We start from the raw sequence: 22,611 nt of genomic DNA, 5'->3' as shown, positions 1-22,611 counted from the left end.
GAAAAGAAATTCAAAAAGAAGAGAACTTCCTCTGTAGTATACAGCAGCTGATAAGTACTGGAAGGATTAAGATTTTTAACCCATTAACGACCACGAACGTATATTTATGTCCGTGGCCGGCTCCCGTAATGTGAAGCTCGCTCAGGAGCTGAGCCCGTTTCGTACCTGCGGGGTCCCGGTTGCTGTTAACCACCCGGACCCGCGACTAATACAATTAAGACATCGCCGAATGAGCTGAAGTCTGGTATTAACCCTTTTGATGCCGCGATCAAAGTTGATTGCGGCATCCAATACGGGAGAATACACTGCTGGTAAGCTCAGCGGAGCTCTTTTAGACCGCCGCAGTGAAATCACGGCGTCACGAACAGCTGAGAGGACAGCGGGAGTCTTCTTACCTTACTCCCGGTTGTCCTATCGGCACTTGATTGCTCCAAGCCTGAGATCCAGGCTTAAGCAATCAAGCGCCAATAACACTGATCAATGCAATGCTATGGCATAGGACTGATCAGTATATTCAATCAGTGTAACGCATGTTATTGTCCCCTATGGGGCCTATAACATTGCAAAAAAAAAAGTGTAAAATTAAAAAGAGTTAATAAATGATTTAACCCCTTCCCTAATTAAAAAAAAAAAAAAAAAAAAAACTATGTAAATAAAAATAAATATAAACATATGTGGTATCGCCGTGTGTGTAAATGTCCAAACTATAAAAATATAACATTAATTAAACGCACAGTAAATGGCGTGCCCGTAAAAAAAATTCCAAAGTACAAAATAGCATATTTTTTGGTCACTTTTTATACCGTAAAAAAAATGAATAAAAAGCGATCAAAAAGAACGATCAAAATAAAAATGGTACCGATAAAAACTTCAGATCACGGCGCAAAAAATGACCCTCATACCGCCTCATACGGAAACATAAAGTTATAGGGGTCAGAAGAGGACAATTTTAAACATACTTATTTTGGTGCATGTAGTTACAAATTTTTTTTTTTTTAAATAGTGAGATAAAGAAAAACCTCTATAAATTGGGTATTATTGTAACCGTATGGACCTACAGAATAAACATATGGTGTCATTTTTACCGAAAAGTTCACTGCGTAGAATTGTAAGCCCCCAAAATTTTCAAAATGGCGTTTTTTTTTTCAAATTTTGCCCCATAAATATATTTTTTCCGGGTTCGCCGTAAATTTTGTGGTGAAATGATTGATGTCATTACAAAGTACAATTGGTGGTGCAAAAAATAAGCCCTCATATGGGTCTGTAGGGGCAAAATTGAAAGCGTTATGATTTTTAGAAGGTGAGGAGGAAAAAACGAAAGTGCAAAAAAAACGGAAAAACCCGTGGTCCTTAACGGGGTACCCCACTGCTCAGTGTTTGGAACAAACAGTTCTGAACGCTGGAGTCGGCGTCGGGAGCTCGTGATGTCATAGCCCCGCCCCCTTATGCCATCACACCCCGCCCCCTCAATGCAAGTCTATGGGAGAGGGAGGGGCGTGACATCATGAGGGGGTGGGGTAATGATGTCACGAGCTCCAGCATTCGGAACAGTTCCAAACGCTGAGCAGCGGAGTACCCCTTTAAGGGGAGAAATAGAAGTAATTTACAAATCTGTTTGAAGGGGTTGTGCGCTGCCCTTCCTTTCGGAGCTCCGCACGCAGCGTCCGGAAGTTCATTACTCTGAACGCTGTGTGCGGGCTTCCGTGTTCATGACGTCACGCCCGGCCCCCTCGTGACGTCACGCCCGCATCCTCAACGAAAGTCTATGGGAAGGGGGCGCGCCCCCTTCCCATAGACTTTCGTTGAGGATGCGGGCATGACATCACGAGGGGGCCGGGTGTGACGTCATGCCCGGCGGCCGCGAACACGGAAGCCCGCACACAGCATTCGGAGTAATGAACTTCCGGACGCTGCGTGCGGAGCTCCGAAAGGAAGGGCAGCGCACAACCCCTTTAACTTTCTTGCACCAAGTTGATTTAAAAAAAAAAAAAAATTTCCACCAGAGTACCCCTTTAAATTATGTTCTATGCTCTAGTCACACCCAGAGCTGCATTTAAAATTCTGTTGGAAGTGTGAATAAAGCTCTGGATGTTACCGGTGTATAAGGCAAAATATATCAACATGATACTCCGGTACGTGGAGTAAAAAAATCTAACTTGATACAAGTTTTCAAACAAACATTCTCCTGTAGGGGGAGCCACTGACATCCTTAAAGGGGTTATCCAGGGAAGAACTATATATATATATATATATATGTATGTATGATATATATATCTCAACTGGCACCAGAAAGTTAAACAGATTTGTAAATTACTTCAATAAAAAAAATCTTAATCCTTTCAGTACTTATGAGCTGCTGAAGTTGAGTTGTTCTTTTTCTGTCTAAGCGCTCTCTGATGACACTTGTCTCGGGAACTGTCCAGAGTAGAAGCAAATCCCCATAGCAAACCTCTCCTACTCTGTGCAGTTCCCGAGACGAGCAGAGATGTCAGCAGAGAGCACTGTTGCCAGACAGAAAAGAACAACTCAACTTCAGCAGCTGATAATTATTGGTAGGATTAAGATTTTTTAATAGAAGTAATTTACAAATCTGTTTAACTTTCTGGAGCCAGTTGATATATAAAAAAATAAAATAAAAAAATAAATTAAAAATAAAAGTTTTTTTTTCCTGGAATACCCCTTTGAAATTGCATTTCTAAATTAAAACCCAACCCGCTTCCCTTGTAATTGCAGATTTTACCTGAAAACTGAGACAGATCCACGGTGGACCAGTCCAGATTGCTGACCATTTTGAAGCTCTCCTTTAGAGAGTCTATGTTGGAGCACCAGTCATTGGGGTGGCCTAGGGGAGTGGGGAAAGACAAGTGAGTGTAAGCTCTTCTGCCAAGACACTGGATGTAGTAAAGGCGGACATCACAGACACAACGTACCCATAGACATCCCGGGAGCGGGGGGCCGAGGCATTTGCTGGGTGGGTAGATAGGGCGGCTGCTGGTGCTGGCTTTGATGGTGAGAGGAGGAGGGGGTGTTCATGTTGGGGACGTTGTGGGGGTGCAGTGAGGAAGACTCCCCTGAATTCTGTTGGTACATACAGCAGCTTGATGATGGCGGCGGCTGTACATCAGTCGGGAGAGGTGAGAGCCCTGGACAGAGAAACAAGACATTACCTGTCTGCAGTGTCCTGGAGAATCCTAATATACTTGGGATCTGAATTATCTATTTGTAAGATCTCTGCTTGCTGTCAGTGAATGGGATCCATAAAGGATCGTGCAAACCAGTTTTCGTACCACCTGATTCCCATCCTCCAGCTGTTGCGGCACTACAACTCCTAGCAAACTTTCATATGGGCTGTGTTCATGCCACCCTATGCACCTCTAGTGCTTACGCCCTCTAGTGGTGAGTCAGGATAAAACACCTTTTGGACAAAACCTTTAAAGGGGTACTCCAGAGGAAAAAACTTTTAAATTAACTGGTGCCAGAAAGTTAAACAGATCTGTAAATTACTTCTATTTAAAAAATCCTAATCCTTCCAGTACTTATCAGCTGCTGTATGTTCCACAGGAAGTGCTTTTCTTTTTGAATTTCTTTTCTGTCTGACCACAGTGCTCTCTGCTGACACCTCTGTCTATTTTAGGAACTGTCCAGGAGCAAATCCTCATAGCAAACCTCTCCTGCTCTGGACAGTTCCTGACATGGACAGAGGTGTTAGCAGAGAACACTGTGGTCAGACAGAAAAGAAATTCAAAAAGAAAAGAACTTCCTGTGGAGCATACAGCAGCTGATAAGTACTGGAAGGATTAAGATTTTTAAATAGAAGTCATCTACAAATCTGTTAAATTTTCGGGCACCAGTTGATATAAAAAAAAAGTATTTTCCACTGGAGTACCCCTTTAAATGCCGACAGCTATCCCTTCTCACCCCCCTAAACCTACATGGGGTCTGACAGTGCCGGGGTTGTTCATGGGGAGAAAGAAATTATAACATTTTATTTTTACATTTTACTATATTTGCTCATTTAAAAAAGAAATCACTGTCGTGGGGTAAATAAAGCAAAGCACTCATGCTATAAAGGCGACCCCACCATTCTAAATTACCCTAGAATAGTAGGAGTCATAAGGTGAACATAACATCCCAACGAGTTTCCAACCTAATTCATGATTTTCTCAGGGAACAAAAATAATTATGACCACTATTTAAATCAACTCGGTAAATAAAGCAAAGCACTCATGCTATAAAGGCGACCCCACCATTCTAAATTACCCTAGACTAGTAGGAGTCATAGAGTAAACATAACATCCCAACGTGTTTCCATCCTAAATGAAGATTTCCTCAGGGGACAAAAATAATTATGACCACTGTTTAAGTCAACTCTGTAAATAAAGCAAAGCACTCATGCTATAAAGGGCGACCAGACTACTTTATCCCTAGATTAGTCTAGATTAGCAGTAACCATAAGGTGAAAATAACATCCCGATGTGTTTCCATCCCAATTCTAGATTTCCTCAAGGGACAAAAATAATTATGTAATCTCGGTAAATAAATAGTAAGAGGTTATATGTTTGGTTTTGTACTGCCATATCCTAATTTTTGTTTCTCCATGGGGCCGTGTGAGGTCTTTTTATTTTTTTTTTTGCTTCTGTTCCTCAGAACTTGTTAGTATCTGAAGGTCTGTCAGTCTCCTTTCCTTTTACCTCTACTTGTGCCATCCCTACCCTCCTGGAAAAATGTCAGTTTTGCTATGAAGTCCAAGGGAAGGTTAAATATTTTTTTTTTTTTTATTAAGTATCCCCGACAGCTGGTGCTGCCCCATCCAAGTCGCCGCCCTAGGCACTGGATTTACTGCCAAAAACAGCGTAATGACTAATGCAGTATTTTACAAACTGTGTGTCTCCAGCTGTTGCAAAACTACAACTCCCAGCGTGTCCGCACAGCCAAAGGCTGGGAGTTCTAGTTGTGCAACAGCTGGAGGCACACTGTTTGGAAAACACTGAGCCAATGGCTGAAAATTGTACTTTTACAGCAGCTGGAGGTCCACAGGTTGCAGACCACTGGTCGAGATGCACTGACTACAATTGCGGCAAACACTAGGAGGGTGAGATATAATATTCTCTTGTGCCCCCCTACTCATCCCTTTGCTTGTTACCTTCCATATTCCTACAACACCCATCTACATTCTCACCCTGTTTACCCTGCAAAGTACGGTATAGGCTGCGGAAGGAACAGCTGAGGTCTGGGATCTCCGAGAAGGAAAACTTGTAGCAGTCGCTGTTGTTGTATGATGGAGTCTTCGAGTCTGTTGGCATGTGAGCTGAGGCAGCCTGCAAGACACCAGAGAGGAGGTATTTATTACCGTAATACCGCACAGAGACAGAGCGAAAAAGACATTGGTATCATAGGACTACTATAGGGAGGGGGATACTGGCATGAGCTTAAAGGGGTATTCCAGATTTATACAACTTATCCTTTGGATAGGGGATAAAATGTATAAAGCCGGACTACCGCTTTAAGTTGTCGCTCGTAGTATTATAGTAGTTATATTCTTGTATATAGGAGCAGTATTATAGTAGTTATATTCTTGTATATAGGAGGCAGTATTATAGTAGTTATATTCTTGTATATAGGAACAGTATTATAGTAGTTATATTCTTGTATATAGGAGCAGTATTATAGTAGTTATATTCTTGTATATAGGAGCAGTATTATAGTAGTTATATTCTTGTATATAGGAGGCAGTATTATAGTAGTTATATTCTTGTATATAGGAGCAGTATTATAGTAGTTATATTCTTGTATATAGGAGCAGTATTATAGTAGTTATATTCTTGTATATAGGGGCAGTATTATAGTAGTTATATTCTTGTATATAGGAGGCAGTATTATAGTAGTTATATTCTTGTATATAGGAACAGTATTATAGTAGTTATATTCTTGTATATAGGAGCAGTGTTATAGTAGTTATATTCTTGTATATAGGAGCAGTGTTATAGTAGTTATATTCTTGTATATAGGAGCAGTATTATAGTAGTATTATTCTTGTACATAGGAGCAGTATTATAGTAGTTATATTCTTGTATATAGGGGACAGTATTATAGTAGTTATATTCTTGTGTATAGGAGCAGTATTATAGTAGTTATATTCTTGTATATAGGAGCAGTATTATAGTAGTTCTATTCTTGTATATAGGAGGCAGTATTATAGTAGTTATATTCTTGTATATAGGAGGCAGTATTATAGTAGTTATATTCTTGTATATAGGAGCAGTATTATAGTAGTAATATTCTTGTACATAGGAGCAGTATTATAGTAGTTATATTCTTGTATATAGGGGACAGTATTATAGTAGTTATATTCTTGTATATACGAGCAGTATTATAGTAGTTATATTCTTGTATATAGGAGCAGTATTATAGTAGTTATATTCTTGTATATAGGAGGCAGTATTATAGTAGTTGTATTCTTGTATATAGGAGTAGTAATATAATAGTTATATTCTTGTACATAGGAGGCAGTATTATAGTAGTTATATTCTTGTATATAGGAGGCAGTATTATAGTAGTTATATTCTTGTATATAGGAGGAAGTATTATAGTAGTTATATTCTTGTACATAGAAGCAGTATTATAGTAGTTATATTCTTGTATATAGTAGAAGTATTATAGTAGTTATATTCTTGTATATAGGAGCAATATTATAGTAGTTATATTCTTGTATATAGGAGCAGTATTATAGTAGTTATATTCTTGTATATAGGAGCAGTATTATGGTAGTTATATTCTTGTATATAGGAGCAGTATGATAGTAGTTATATTCTTGTATATAGGGGGCAGTATTATAGTAGTTATATTCTTGTATATATAGGAGGCAGTATTATAGTAGTTATATTCTTGTACATAGGAGCAGTATTATAGTAGTTATATTCTTGTATATAGGAGCAGTATTATAGTAGTTATATTCTTGTATATAGGGAGCAGTATTATAGTAGTTATATTCTTGTACATAGGAGGCAGTATTATAGTAGTTATATTCTTGTATATAGGAGCAGTATTATAGTAGTTATATTCTTGTATATAGGAGCAGTATTATAGTAGTTATATTCTTGTACATAGGAGCAGTATTATAGTAGTTATATTCTTGTATATAGGAGGCAGTATTATAGTAGTTATATTCTTGTGCATAGGAGGCAGTATTATAGTAGTTATATTCTTGTATATAGGAGCAGTATTATAGTAGTTTTATTCTTGTATATAGGAGCAGTATTATAGTAGTTATATTCTTGTATATAGGGGCAGTATTATAGTAGTTGTATTCTTGTAGATAGGAGGCAGTATTATAGTAGTTATATTCTTGTACATAGGAGCAGTATTATAGTAGTTATATTCTTGTATATAGGAGCAGTATTATAGTAGTTATATTCTTGTATATAGGAGCAGTATTATAGTAGTTATATTATTGTACATAGGAGGTAGTATTATAGTAGTTATATTCTTGTATATAGGAGGAGTATTATAGTAGTTATATTCTTGTATATAGGAGCAGTATTATAGTAGTTATATTCTTGTGCATAACAGGCAGTATTATAGTAGTTACATTCTTGTATATAGGAGCAGTATTATAGTAGTTATATTCTTGTATATAGGAGCAGTATTATAGTAGTTATATTCTTGTACATAGGAGCAGTATTATAGTAGTTATATTCTTGTACATAGGAGGCAGTATTATAGTAGTTATATTCTTGTATATAGGAGTAGTATTATAGTAGTTATATTCTTGTATATAGGAGCAGTATTATAGTAGTTATATTCTTGTATATAGGAGCAGTATTATAGTAGTTATATTCTTGTATATAGGAGCAGTATTATTGTAGTTATATTGTAGTGTGTAAATGTGTGCTCCCTCCTGAATACAGTCTGTGTGACATAACTGGCCGGTCACCTGGCTGTAGCTGGGGAGAGCTGAGTTGTTCTCCATGTGATGACCTTGTGTACTTTCTGTAGGTAAGGACACATCACTGGTGGTACTCAAGGGACTTTTGGTGACGTCCGGCTCGGGAGAGTCTTGAGACAGCTGTTAATAGAAATCATTACACCATATGACTGGGATATTCTGTGTAACATTGACCACAGACACATTGTCAATCATTAACAATACAACATTATGGCTCTAATAATAGCTTTACTATGGCTGTACAGTAATAAATGCCAATGACACAAAAGGGGCAGAGCCACTCTTGATTGTAAACGATGCAATTCCAAGTACCTCTACATAAGGAAATTGCTTGTACTGCTTTAGATTACCTTCATTGAAAAAAACTTTTAAAGGGGTACTCCGCCCCTAGACATCTTATCCCCTATCCAAAGGATAGGGGATAAGATGTCTGATCGCGGGGGTCCTGCCGCTGGGGACCCCTGCGATCAGACATCTTATCCCCTATCCTTTGGATAGGGGATAAGATGTCTAGGGGTGGAGTACCCCTTTAATATGTTATAGAAACATTTTTTGACCATTTGAGTGTTCAGACCCCAACTGATCACAAAAAGGAGTCGGGATTGTGCCCACTTCTCTCCTGGTTCTGTGTCACGTTACCTGGACATACTTACAATGTCTATGGGGCTATCCGGGTCTTTTAGACGCAGAACAGGGAAGGGAGCATGTGAGCCCTCCTCTCTCTCCACTTGTTCTAGTGATTGGTCAGGGTCTGAACACTCAGACCCTGACCAATAAAAACTTTTGACATGTCCCTACGACATTCAAGTTTTTTGAATTAAAAAGGTACACTTTAATACACCACCCAGCTTAGAACTACTCCAGTCTCTGGTGGGGTCTCGCCCTTCTGCTGTGCAGCATAGTTACTCTGCAAGGCAAATGTGTATGGCTTTCCTGGGGAAGTTCTCCGTAGCCAATTTTACTACTTGGTTAGATGATATTTACATTGACAGTAATAGAGCTAAACTAAGGTTAGCCATTTTCTAAGAAATCCCTCTCGCAGGACAGACTTTCTAGCGACCCTCTGTACCTACCGTATTTTTCGCCGTATAAGACGCACTTTTTCTTCCCCAAAACTGGGGGTAAAAAGTTGGTGCGTCATATACGGCGAATACACCCCTATCGCGGCGGTCCCTGGGGCCATCAACGGCCGGGACCCGCGGCTAGTACAGGACATCACCGATCGCGGTGATGCCCTGTATTAACCCTTCAGACACGGCGATCAAAGCTGACCGCCGCGTCTGAAGGGAAAGTGACACTAACCCGGCTGTTCAGTCGGGCTGTTCGGGACGATTTCACAGCGGCGGTCCCGAACAGCCCGACTGAATAGCCGGGTTAGTGCTTACAGGACACCGGGAGGGACCTTACCTGCCTCCTCGGTGTCTTCTCCGTTCAGGGATCCCCTGTATGGCCGGCGCTCTCCTTCCTCGTCATCACGTCGACGTGATGGCGGCGACGGACAGCGAGGATACCCGGCCGGCATCAGAGACGTTCTGGAGCGACGGGGACACGTGAGTATTACCTCCTATGCAGTGGTCTTCAATCTGCGGACCTCCAGATGTTGCAAAACTACAACTCCCAGCATGCCCGGACAGCCGTTGGCTGTCCGGGCATGCTGGGAGTTGTAGTTTTGCAACATCTGGAGGTCCGCAGGTTGAAGACCACTATTGGGTTCAAAATCTTTATTTTTTTAGATTTTGCACATATAAATTGGGTGCGTCTTATACGCCGGTGCGTCCTATAGGTACATTCTTGGGAGAAGGAATTAAACATCATACTTTCAGAAGATCAGCGCAAATTCATACTCCGTCACTCACAGGGTTTCTCTCGATGCACTAAATTACAGGAAAACCACTTCAAACTGTTGTCTAGATGGTATAGGACCCCTGAGGCACTCTACAGATTGGGATTATACATACATTTGGTGGGATTGCCCCATGGTACAACCTTTCCGGAAGGAGGTGGAACAATTCATTAACTTGGTATGTGGCGGCCTCATCTCCCTCTCTATGGCAGTTATTGCCCTTGCCCTACCGTCATCCTCCTTTCTGCCAAATCTCTTCCAACACATATGGTAACTGCAGCAAAGACGCTTATCCCCCTACGGTGGTGTCAAACTTCACCCCCAACGAAAACACTTTGGCTAGAGAAATTGAACCAGATATGTAGATTTGAGGAGATGTCCATGTCTAATACACACGACAGATTTGAAATGGTATGGGGTCCCTGGATATCATACAAACGCCTACATACTACCCAGCCACCCTTTACGCCCTCAGGGGGCAGGTAGGTCGATACATATCATTTTATAGCTTGTCTACCACACCTGACTCCCTAATGACTTTCCTTCCCGATCTTCCCCTCTTCTCTATTTTCCCGCTCTTCCCCACCCCCCTCCTCCCCTGCCACTCCACCCACTTCTCTCCATCCCTACTCTTGTGTAACGCCCAGACGGCCCTATCTCGGAGAGCTGGTATATGGCTTACATGTCTTAAAGGAGTAGTCCAGTGGTGACCAACTTATCCCCTATCCTAAGGATAGGGGATAAGTTTGAGATCGGGGGGGTCCGACCGCTGGGGCCCCCTGTGATCTCCTGTATGGAGCCCCGACAGCCCGCGGGAAGGGGGCGTGTCGACCTCCCCACGAAGCGGGCCGATACGCCCCCTCAATACAACTCTATGGCAGAGCCGAAGCGCTGCCTTCGGCAATCTCCGGCTCTGCCATTGAGATGTATTGAGGTGGCGTGTCGGCCGCCGCTTTGTGCGGGGGTCGACACCCGCTATCAGGCCGGAGAGCCGGGGCCCTGTACAGAGAGATCGCAGGGGGCCCCAGCGGTCGGACCCTCCGTGATCTCAAACTTATCCCCTATCCTTAGGATAGGGGATAAGTTGTTCACCACTGGACTACTCCTTTAATATGACATTTGTTTTCTTTATATGCTCCTCAGGTGAGGCCACACGGTTCTTTCCTTGAGATGTCCTATGTGACTCGCCCTTTGGTTACCATGTTATAGTGAAGTGGATGGGGTCTATCAATGGATTCTGCTGACTCATGTCTTTCTTGTTCTATGTCAAGTAATATACAGAGATCCATATTGTACGTTGGACACAACCGAACTGAACCTCATCCCTTTGTTATGGATGTTTTGTTATCTATGTTATAAAATAATAAAAACTGATTTGATAAAAAAAAAAAAAAAAAAAAAATGACACCTTATCATTATTCTGTAGGTCCATACGGTTAAAATGATCCCCTACTTATATAGGTTTGAGTTTGTCGCACTTCTGGAAAAAATCATAACTACATGCAGGAAAATTAATATGTTTAAAATTGTCATCTTCTGACCCCTATAACTTTTTTAATTTTCCGCATATGGGGCGGTATGAGGGCTCATTTTTTGTGCTGTGATCTGAAGTTTTTGTTGGTACCATTTTTGCATTGATAGGACTTATTTATTGCTTTTTATTCATTTTTTCATGATATAAAAAGCGACCAAAAATGCACTATTTTGGACTTTGGAATTTTTTTTGCGCGTAGGCCATTGACCATGCGGTTTAATTAACGATATATTTTTATAATTCGGACATTTCCGCACGCGGCGATACCACAAATGTTTATTTTTATTTTTATTTACACTGTGTTTTTTTTTTTTTTATGGGAAAAGGGGGTGATTCAAACTTTTAATAGGGAAGGGGTTAAATGATCTTTATTCACTTTTTTTTTTGCAGTGTTATAGCTCCCATAGGGGACTATAACACTGCACACACTGATCATTGTTATCCCATAGGGGGCTATAACACTGCACACACTGATCATTGTTATCCCATAGGGACCTATAACACTGCACACACTGATCTTTTACATTGATCAGTCGTTTCTCACAAGAAACCAGTGATCGATGATTCTGCCGCTTGACTGCTCATGCCTGGATCTCAGGCACTGAGCAGTCATTCGGCGATCGGACACATGTCGACGATGTCCCCACATGTCGACGATCGCCGCAAATCGTAAGTGAATTCACACTTGCGATTTGCGTGATTCCAGGTCATTATGGGTCTATGGTGACCCGGAATATAAGGGGGATCGTGGGTGTCTAAGACACCCACAATCCCCCTGAAGAGATAGGAGTGAGGCGGCAGAGGTGCCACCCCTCCTATCCCTGCTATTGGTGGTCTAGACGCGACCACCAATAGCAGATCGGGGGCGGGGGGTTAACTTTCGTTTTCCCCGTTCTGCCCACCCACAATAGGCGGGGCAGAACGGGAAACAACAGAGGACCGGCGCCGGAGTCCACTTACCGATCTGCGGAGGCTGCGGGCGACGATCGGCGTCGGAGATCGGTGGGGGGTGATGTCGTGCAGCAAGCTCCCTGGATCTGACGGAAGCCGGTAAGTTGCCTAGCAACATCTGGAGGGCTGCAGTCCGAGACCACTATATAGTGGTCTCTATACTGTAGCACTCCAGATGTTGCAAAACTACAACTCCCAGCATGCCCAGACAGCTGTTTGGGCATGCTGGGAGTTGTAGTTTTGCAACAGCTGGAGGGCTACATATTTAGACCACTATATGGTAGTCTCTGAACTATAGCCCTCCAGATCTTGCAAAACTACAACTTCTAGCATGCCCACACAACTGTTTGCTGTCTGGGCATGCTGAGATTTGTAGTTTTGCAGCATCTGGAGGGACACAGTTTGCAGTGGTCTCTATACTGTAGCTCTCCAGATGTTGCAAAACTGCAAATCCCAGCATGCTGGGAGTTATAGTTGCGATCCCTCCAGCTGTTGCATAACTACATCTCCCAGCATGCCCTTTGGTGATCAGTACATGCTGGGAGTTGTAGTTTTGCAACAGCTGGAGGCACACTGGTTGGAAAATATTGAGTTAGATAACAGAACCTAACTGAAGCTTTTCCAACCAGTGTGCCTCCAGCTGTTGCAAAAGTACAACTCCCAGCATGCACGGTCTGTCAGTACATGCTGGGAGTTGTAGTTTTGAAACAGCTGGAGGTTTGCCCCCCCCATGTGAACATACAGGGTACATTCACACGGGCGGGTTTATAGTAAGTTTTCTGCTTCAAGTATGAGCTGCGGCAAATTTTTCGCGGCAGCGCAAACTCCTATCAGGGAACAGTGTGAATGTACCCTAAAAACACTACACTACACTAACACATCATAAAGGGTAAAACACTACATATACACCCCCTTACACTGTCCCCCCCAATAAAAATTAAAAACGTATTTCCAAAACGGAGCCTCCAGCTGTTGCAAAACAACAACTCCCAGCATTTCTGGACAGTCACTGACTGTCCAGACATGCTGGGAGTTTAGCAACAGCTGGAGGCACCCTGTTTGGGAATCACTGGCGTAGAATACCGATATGTCCACCCCTATGCAATCCCTAATTTAGTCCTCTAATGCACATGGCGCTCTTTTACTTCGGAGCCCTGTCATATTTCAAGGAAACAGTTTAGGGCCACATATGGGGTATTTCTGTACTCGGGAGAAATTACGCTACAAATTTTAGGGGGCTTTTTCTCCTTTTACCCCTTATGAAAAGGAAAAGTTGGGGTCTACACCAGCCTGTTAGTGTAAAAAAAAAAATGTTTTTTACACTAACATGCTGGTGTTGCCCTTTACTTTTTATTTTCACAAGAGGTAAAAGGAAAAAAAGACCCCCAAAATTTGTAACGCAATTTCTCCTGAGTACGGAAATACCCCATATGTGGGCGTAAAATGCTCTGCGGGTGCACAACAAGGCTCAGGAGTGAGAGCGCACTTTGTACATTTGAAGCCTAAATTGATGATTTGCACAGGGGTGTCTAATTTTACAGCGGTTCTGACATAAACGCAAAAAATAAATACCGACATGTGACCCCATTTTGTAAACTACACCCCTCACGGACTGTAACAAGGGGTATAGTGAGCATTAACATCCCACAGGTGTTTGACAAGTTTTCGTTAAAGTTGGATGGGAAAATGAAAAAAATTATTTTTTTTCACAAAAATGCTGGTTTTACCCTAAATTTTTTATTTTGACAAGGGAAAATAGGAAAAAAAGCCCCCCAAAATTTGTAACCCCATTTCTTCTGAGTAAGAAAATACCCCAAATGTGGATGTAAAGTGCTCGGCGGGCGAACTACAATGCTCAAAACAGAAGAAGCGCCATTGGGATTTTGAATAGAAAATGTGTCCGGAATTGAAGGCCACGTGTGTTTACAAAGCCCCCATAGTGCCAGAACAATGGACCCCCCCACATGTGACCCCATTTTGGAAACTGCACCCCTCACGTAATGTAATAAGGGGTGCAGTGAGCATTTATGCCCCACAGGTGTCTGACAGATTTTTGGAACAGTGGTCCGTGAAAATGAAAAATTTTATTTTTCATTTACTCAGCCCACTGTTCCAAAGATCTGTCAAATGCCAGTGGGGTGTAAATACTCACTGCACCCCTTATTAAATTCTGTGAGGGGTGTAGTTTCCAAAATGGGGTCACATGTGGGGGGGTCCACTGTTCTGGCACCACGGGGGGCTTTGGAAACGCACATGGCCCCTGACTACCATTCCAAACAAATTCACTCTTCAAAAGCTCAATGGCGCTCCTCCTCTTCTGAGCATTGTAGTTCGACCGCAGGGCACTTGACGTCCACACATGGGGTATTTCCATACTCAGAAGAAATGGGGTTACAAATTTTGGTGGGTATTTTCTGCTATTAACCCTTGCAAAATGTGAAATTTGGGGGGAAACACACATTTTAGTGAAATGTATGATTTTTTTTTTAACTTATGCAAAAGTTGTGAAACCCCTGTGGGGTATTAAGGCTCACTTTATTCCTTGTCACGTTCCTCAAGGGGTCTAGTTTCCAAAATGGTATGCCATGTGTTTTTTTTTGCTGTTCTGGCACCATAGGGGCTTCCTAAATGCGACATGCCCCCCCCCCCCCCCGACCAAAATTTGCTCTCAAAAAGCCAAATATGACTCCTTCTCTTCTGAGCATTGTAGTTCGCCCGTAGTGCACTTCAGGTCAACTTATGGGGTACCTCCATACTCAGAAGAGATGGGGTTACAAATTTTGGGGGGTATTTTCTGCTATTAACCCTTGCAAAAATGTGAATTTTTGGGGGGGGAAACACACATTTTAGTGAACATTTTCTTTTTTTTTTTTACATATGCAAAAGTTGTGAAACCCCTGTGGGGTATTAAGGCTCACTTAATTCCTTGTTACGTTCCTCAAGGGGTCTAGTTTCCAAAATGGTATGCCATGTGTTGTTTTTTTTTGCTGTTCTGGCACCATAGGGGCTTCCTAAATGCAACATGCCCCCCAAAAACCATTTCAGAAAAACGTACTCTCCAAAATCCCCTTGTCGCTCCTTCGCTTCTGAGCCCACTACTGCGCCCGCCGAACACTTTACATAGACATATGAGGTATGTGCTTACTCGAGAGAAATTGGGCTACAAATATAAGTATACATTTTCTCCTTTTACCCCTTGTAAAAATTAAAAAATTGGGTCTACAAGAACATGTGAGTGTAAAAAATGAAGATTGTGAATTTTCTCCTTCACTTTGCTGCTATTCCTGTGAAACACCTAAAGAGTTAAAACACTGACTGAATGTCATTTTGAATACTTTGGGGGGGTGCAGTTTTTATAATGGGGTCTTTTATGGGGTATTTCTAATACGAAGACCCTTCAAATCCACTTCAAACCTGAACTGGTCCCTGAAAAATTGTAAGTTTGAAAATTTTGTGAAAAATTGGAAAATTGCTGCTGAAATTTGAAGCCCTCTGGTGTCTTCCAAAAGTAAAAACTTGTCAATTTTATGATGCAAACATAAAGTACATATTGTATATGTGAATTAAAAAAAAATTATTTGGAATATCCATTTTCCTTACGAGCAGAGAGCTTCAAAGTTAGAAAAATTTTCAATTTTTTCATAAAATTTGGGGATTTTTCACCAAGAAAGGATGCAAGTTACCACAAAATATTTCCACAATGTTAAAGTAGAATATGTCACGAAAAAACAATCTCGGAATCAGAATGATAACTAAAAGCATTCCAGAGTTATTAATGTTTAAAGTGACAGTGGTCAAATGTTCAAAAAACGCTCTGGTCCTAAGGTGTAAAATGGCCTGGTCCTTAAGGGGTTAAGGAGTAAATGAACTGGTGCCAGAAAGTTAAACAGATTTGTAAATTACTTCTATTTAAAAATCTTAAATCTTAATACTTATCAGTTGCTGTATACTACAGAGGAAGTTCTTTTCTTTTTGAATTTCTTTTCTCTCTGACCACAGTGCTCTCTGCTGACACCTCTGTCCATGTCAGGAACTGTCCAGAGCAGGATAGGTTTGCTATGGGGATTTGCTGACATGGACAGAGGTGTCAGCAGAGAGCACTGTGGTCAGACAGAAAAGAACAACTCAACTTCCTCTGGAACATACAGCAGCTGATAAGTATTGGAAGCATTAAGATTTTTTTATAGAAATCATTTACAAATTTGTATATCTTTCTGGCACCAGTTGGTTTGAAAAAAATAGTTTTCCACCGGAGACCCCCTTTAATGTAACATATAGTGATGCGAGTATGACAAGTGTCTAGGTACCTCATCGTCTGGGTGTGGACGTTTTCTTCGGGGGAGGGCTACATCTTCTTTGGGACAGCTGTCAATCATCCAGTACGATCCCTGAAAAATAGATGGAGACACTGAAATCCACTATTCCATCCTAGATTTCACCACTATGTAGATATATATATATATTCATTCATTATAGCTGACCTTTCCCGGGTCATCTCTGGGACGCGGCACTTTCCTGAAACATTTATTTAGTGACAGGTTATGGCGGATTGAATTCTGCAGAGAGAAAAAATATGTGAGGAGAAAAAATAAATATATAGAGAGACAGAGAGAGACGGAGAGAGACGGAGAGAGAGAGAGACAGAGAAAGAGAGACAGAGGGAGAGAGAGAGGGAGACAGAGGGAGACAGAGAGAGAGAGAAAGAGAGAGAGAGACAGAGGGAGACAGAGGGAGACAGAGAGAGAGAGAGAGAAAGAGAGAGGGAGACAGAGGGAGGGAGAGAGAGACGGAGACAGAGAGAGAGAGACAGAGGGAGGGAGAGACAGAGAGAGACAGAGGGAGACAGAGAGAGAGAGAAAGACAGAGGGAGACAGAGGGAGGGAGAGAGAGACGGAGACAGAGAGAGAGACAGAGAGAGAGAGAGACAGACAGAGAGAGAGAGACAGACAGAGAGAGAGAGAAAGACAGAGGGAGACAGACAGACAGAGGGAGAGAGAGAGGGAGACATAGAGACAGAGAGAGACAGACAGACAGTGAGAGAGAGACAGAGAGAGAGACAGAGGGAGAGAGAGAGACAGAGGGAGAGACAGAGGGAGACAGAGAGACAGAGGGAGAGAGAGAGGGAGACAGAGAGAGAGACAGAGAGAGAGAGACAAAGAGAGACAGAGGGAGACAGAGAGAGAGAAAGAGGGAGAGAGACAGAGGGAGACAGACAGAGAGAGACAGAGGGAGAGAGAGAGAGGGAGACAGAGAGAGAGAGAGACAGAGGGAGACAGAGAGAGACAGAGGGAGACAGAGAGAGAGAGAGGGAGACAGACAGAGAGAGACAGAGAGAGAAAGAGGGAGAGAGACAGAGGGAGACAGACAGAGAGAGAGAGGGAGACAGAGAGAGAGAAAGAGGGAGAGAGACAGAGGGAGACAGAGAGAGAGAGAGGGAGACAGAGAGAGACAGAGTGAGAAAGACAGAGGGAGAGAGAGAGAAAGAGGGAGAGAGAGACAGAGAGAGACAGAGAAAGACAGAGGGAGAGAGAGAGAAAGAGGGAGAGAGAGACAGAGAGAGAGACAGAGAGAAAGACAAAGGGAGAGAGAGAGAAACAGAGGGAGAGACAGACAGAGAAGGAGACAGAGAGAGAGAGGGGGAGAGAGACAGAGAGAGAGAGATAGAAAGAGACAGAGAGAAAGACAGAGAGAGACAGACAGAGAAGGAGACAGAGAGAGGGGGGAGAGAGACAGAGAGAAAGACAGAGAGAGAGAAAGACAGAGGGAGAGACAGAGAAAGACAGAGGGAGACAGAGAGAGAGAGAGAAACAGAGGGAGAGACAGACAGAGAAAGAGAGACAGACAGAGAAGGAGACAGAGAGAGAGGGGAGAGAGACAGACAGGGAGAGAGATAGAAAGAGAGACAGACAGAGAAGGAGATAGAAAGAGACAGAGAGAGACAGACAGAGAGAGACAGAGAAAGAGACAGACAGAGAGAGAAGAGAGTGATGCCTGTAATTTCAACTATGAAGACAGAATGAGAAAAAAAAGTCCATAAAATCCCATTATCTGATTTTTAAAGAATTTATTTGTAAATTATGGTGGAAAATAAGTATTTGGCCACCTACAAACAAACAAGATTTCTGGCTCTCACAGACCTGTAACTTCTTCTTTAAGAGTCTCCTCTGTCCTCCATTCGTTACCTTTATTAATGGCACCTGTATGAACTTGTTATCAGTATAAAAGACACCTGTCCACAACCTCAAACAGTCACACTCCAAACTCCACTATGGCCAAGACCAAAGAGCTGTCGAAGGACACCAGAAACAAAATTGTAGACCTGCACCAGGCTGAGAAGAAAGACTGAATCTGCTATAGGCAAGCAACTTGATGTGAAGAAATCAACTGTGAGAGCAATTATTAGGCCCTGGAGTGGCCTAGCCAGTCTCCGGATCTCAACCCCATAGAAAACCTTTGGAGGGAGTTGAAAGTCTGTGTTGCCCAGCGACAGCCCCAAAACATCACTGCTCTAGAGGAGATCTACATGGAGGAATGGGCCAAAATACCAGCAACAGTGTGTGAAAACCTTGTGAAGACTTACAGAAAATGTTTGACCTCTGTCATTGCCAACAAAGGGTATAAAACAAAGTATTGAGATGAACTTTTGTTATTGACCAAATACTTATTTTCCAACATCATTTGCAAATAAATTATTTAAAAATCAGACAATGGGATTTTATGGATTTTTCTTCTCATTCTGTCTCTCATAGTTGAGGTTATAACCTATGATGGAAATTACAGCCTCTCATCTTTTTAAGTAGGAGAACTTGCACAATTGGTGGCTGACTAAATACTTTTTTGCCCCACTGTATATATATATATATATATATATATATATATATATATATATAGTTATAGTTATAGTTACATTTAACATAAACACTGACATACAGTAAATGAGTGGAGAATAGGGTCAGAGAGCCCTATACAGAGCTCATCAGTTACCTTCCATCCTACACCGGCGTTGCGGTAATATGGGAAGTTGTCACAGATCCAGCGGTAGATCTCGCTCAGGGTCATCCGCCTGGCAGGGGCAGAGTTTATTGCGTACTGGATGAGATTGGCGTAACTGTATGGGGGTTTCCCATCCCGGTGTGCAGCCGCCTCCTCCTTAGTTAACATGGCGTTAGGGTCGGTGGGAGATCCGGGTCCTTTTCTCCCTCCGTTGCCTTGCTGAGATCCCTTCATAGCCGCCTGGATGGTCAGCTGCGGGAGCCAGTCTATAGAGGTCAGACTGCTGCCCAGGTCCGACGCCATCTTGAGGCTGAGGGACAGAAGAGCAGGTCAGTGATTCTGAATCTAAGACATAAATGGGACACATTTGGTCCAGAGTTATTAATCTATTCCCATCTGAAAATACATTTCTTCTGCTTCTCAGTCCAGGGGAGGTGGCTTTACCCAAATCCAGCAGACACTTGGCATTGTGCATTAAGATCTCAGGTCGGTGTTTAGTTTCTTGGCTATGGACTTTAAAGGGGTATTCCAGGAAAACATTTTTTTATATATATCAACTGGCTCTAGAAAGTTAAACAGATTTGTAAATTACTTCTATTAAAAAATCGTAATCCTTTCAGCACTTATGAGCTTCTGAAGTTAAGGTTGTTCTTTTCTGTCTAAGTGCTCTCTGATGACACCTGTCTCGGGAACCGTCCAGTTTAGAAGAGGTTTGCTATGAGATTTGCTTCTAAACTGGGCGTTTCCCGAGACACTTGTCATCAGAGAACACTTAGACAGAAAAGAACAACCTTAACTTCAGAAGCTCATAAGTACTGAAAGGATTAAGATTTTTTAATAGAAGTAATTTACAAATCTGTTTATCTTTCTGGAGCCAGTTGATATATAAAAAAAAAGTTTTTTCCTGGATAACCCCTTTAAGTCAATGATAATGAACAGGTTTTAAAGGGGTACTCTGCTGCTCAGTGTTTGGAACCAACTGTTCTGAACACTGGAGCCGACGCCGGGAGCTCGTGATGTCGTAGCCCCGCCCCCTCATTATGTCACGACCCGCCCCCTCAATGCAAGTCTATGGGAGGGGGCGTGACGGATGTCACGCCCCCTCCCATAGACTTGCATTGAGGGGGCGGGGCATGCTGTCATGATTGGGCGGGGTTATGATGTAACGAGCTCCAAACGCTGAGCAGCAGAGTAACTCTTTAAGGGGGTACTCCGGTGGAATTATTATTTTTTTTTAAATCAACTGTATCCACAGATTTGTAAATTACTTTTATTTAAAGATCTGAATCCTTCCAGTTCTTGCTGAATCAGCTGCTGAAGTTTCAGTCTGACCACAGTGCTCTCTGCTGACACCTCTGTCCATGTTAGGAAATGTCCAGAGCAGAAGAGGTTTGCTATGGGGATTTTCTCCTGCCCTGGACAGTTCCTGACATGGACAGAGGTGTCAGCAGAGAGCACTGTGGTCAGACAGAAAGGAAATCCGAAAAGAAAAGAACTTCCTCTGGAGCATACAGCAGCTGATAAGTACTGGAAGGGATAAGTTTTTTTTTTTTTTTAAATAAAAGTAATTTACAAATCTGTTTAACTTTCTGGCACCTGTCAATTTAAAAAAATTGTTTTCCACTGGAGTACCCCTTTAAGTTTTTTTTTGATACTCAGTAAGACGTTCTCCAACCACATGTGACTTCACGTACCACCCGCTTCAGGACTCGGCCGTCTGGTAGTGCGAGTTTGTGTGGTCACCACTTTGTGGCTGGGCTATTGTTCTTAGACACTTCCACCTTACAATAACAGCAATTAAAGGCTTTGTCCACCTTCACAACCATGTGTTATATTGTTCTAATGCAGCTAATAAGAACAAAGAAGCTCAATAAATAGTCTAAAACAAAATCTAAAACCGTTTTAAAATTGTCTTGAAGATTTTTAGTTTTTTGTGCCCATGTAATGCACACTAGATGATCACTAGACTAGTCCTGCATCGCCATCTGTTTTATTCCAGCACAGCTGCATCCATGCTTTTTATTACTGTAACTGGCTCAAGTGATCACCAGTCTGACCCACAGAAAATCGCAGTCAGAGAAAGTGGTCATTCCTGGGTAAACTACAGGACGACATCATCACATGAAACCTGCTAGTTCTCAGACGACTTCCCTCACAGCTCAATCTGTATACTGCTGCTATCTCTATAGGATCACGTTATTGTAATGCCCCAGTACAGGACATGGTCCTGCACTACACTTAGTAGTAGAAATGAAGTCTCGGCACTCACAAATAACTTGCAAATTCTTTCAGTGTTTATTCACGCGTGTGTCGCCCCATGTGTGAATAAACACTGAAAGAATTTGCAAGTTATTTGTGAGTGCCGAGACTTCATTTCTACTACTTGGATTTACCTGTTGGTCTGCGCGCACCACACAAATTACACGAGTGCCGACTCCATCTGTTCCTGCACTACACTTAGTCCCTGTCAGGTTGAGTCCCTCAGTGACCTGGGGGCTCTCCTGCAGTGTCTCCCCCTGCTGTTACTTTAATTTTATTTATTGTACTATATGTATAGTCAGTATAAAGGACCTTTGGAGGACTAATGTAATTGTCTAAAGGACCTGTGAGATGTTACATGTTATGTTTATGTTACCCAGAGAGCACCAGCTTAACACATGACCCGCAGCTTGACCTATAGGCTTCTGGCTCAGCCCCCCTTTATAAGGAAGGGAGGGGCTGCAATCTGCCTCTTTTGCTTCTGAGGAACAGTGGAGACCAGATGTCTCAGTGTCCAGCTACCTGGAAGGCCTCAAATCTACAGTCTTCCAGTAAGTCAAGTCTATGTCTACTGTCACTATCTACAGTCCAGTCAAGACTAAAGTCAATGATCTAAACTCTATTACAAGTATAATTGGTCCCAGTAAGCTGTGAGGTCCTTCTGTGTTCCTGGTCACCTATCTGGGATTCTGGCCGAGCTGTGAAGATAATAACACCTGTCTGACCTCAGTAAAGCCTCCGTTAAACCATAACATGATTGTGGACTCTCATTTCACTGTCTAGCCATTGGAATAGCGGAGATATCGTTTGGGTGGTTCCCGATACAAAAAAAAAAAACACTTTGGCTTCACGAACATTAGGGGTTAATAACACCTTACCCCTGGGGTTAAAGGGGTATTCCAGGCCAAAACTTTTTTTTATATATCAACTGGCTCCGGAAAGTTAAACAGATTTGTAAATTACTTCTATTAAAAAATCTTAATCCTTCTAATAGTTATTAGCTTCTGAAGTTGAGTTGTTGTTTTCTGTCTAACTGCTTTCTGATGACTCACGTCCCGGGAGCTGTGCAGTTCCTATGGGAATATT

At 42.2% G+C, this 22,611-nt stretch overlaps 1 protein-coding gene across 3 annotated transcripts in view; it reads right to left on the bottom strand.

Annotated features, from left to right (window-relative positions):
- Positions 1-22,611, bottom strand: part of FOXJ2 (forkhead box J2) — a 50,087-nt gene that overhangs the window by 13,978 nt on the left and 13,498 nt on the right. For 2 of the 3 annotated variants that reach the window (XM_056529082.1, XM_056529081.1), the window contains exons 2-8: positions 19,258-19,576; positions 16,755-16,829; positions 16,581-16,661; positions 7,934-8,065; positions 5,180-5,318; positions 2,931-3,143; positions 2,741-2,842 (exon numbers count right to left, since the gene is read on the bottom strand). In XM_056529082.1, the coding sequence (XP_056385057.1) occupies positions 2,741-2,842; positions 2,931-3,143; positions 5,180-5,318; positions 7,934-8,065; positions 16,581-16,661; positions 16,755-16,829; positions 19,258-19,569 (1,054 nt within the window). In that variant the 5' untranslated portion in view covers positions 19,570-19,576. The remainder of the gene's footprint in view (positions 1-2,740; positions 2,843-2,930; positions 3,144-5,179; positions 5,319-7,933; positions 8,066-16,580; positions 16,662-16,754; positions 16,830-19,257; positions 19,577-22,611) is intronic. The other variant, XM_056529080.1, reaches the window with a different exon arrangement.

Source organism: Hyla sarda, chromosome 7 (genome assembly GCF_029499605.1).
Source record: "Hyla sarda isolate aHylSar1 chromosome 7, aHylSar1.hap1, whole genome shotgun sequence".
Classification (NCBI taxonomy): Eukaryota; Metazoa; Chordata; class Amphibia; order Anura; family Hylidae; genus Hyla; species Hyla sarda.
The sequence above is the reverse complement of the archived record's forward strand: the minus strand, read 5'-3'. Positions and strand labels throughout refer to the sequence as shown.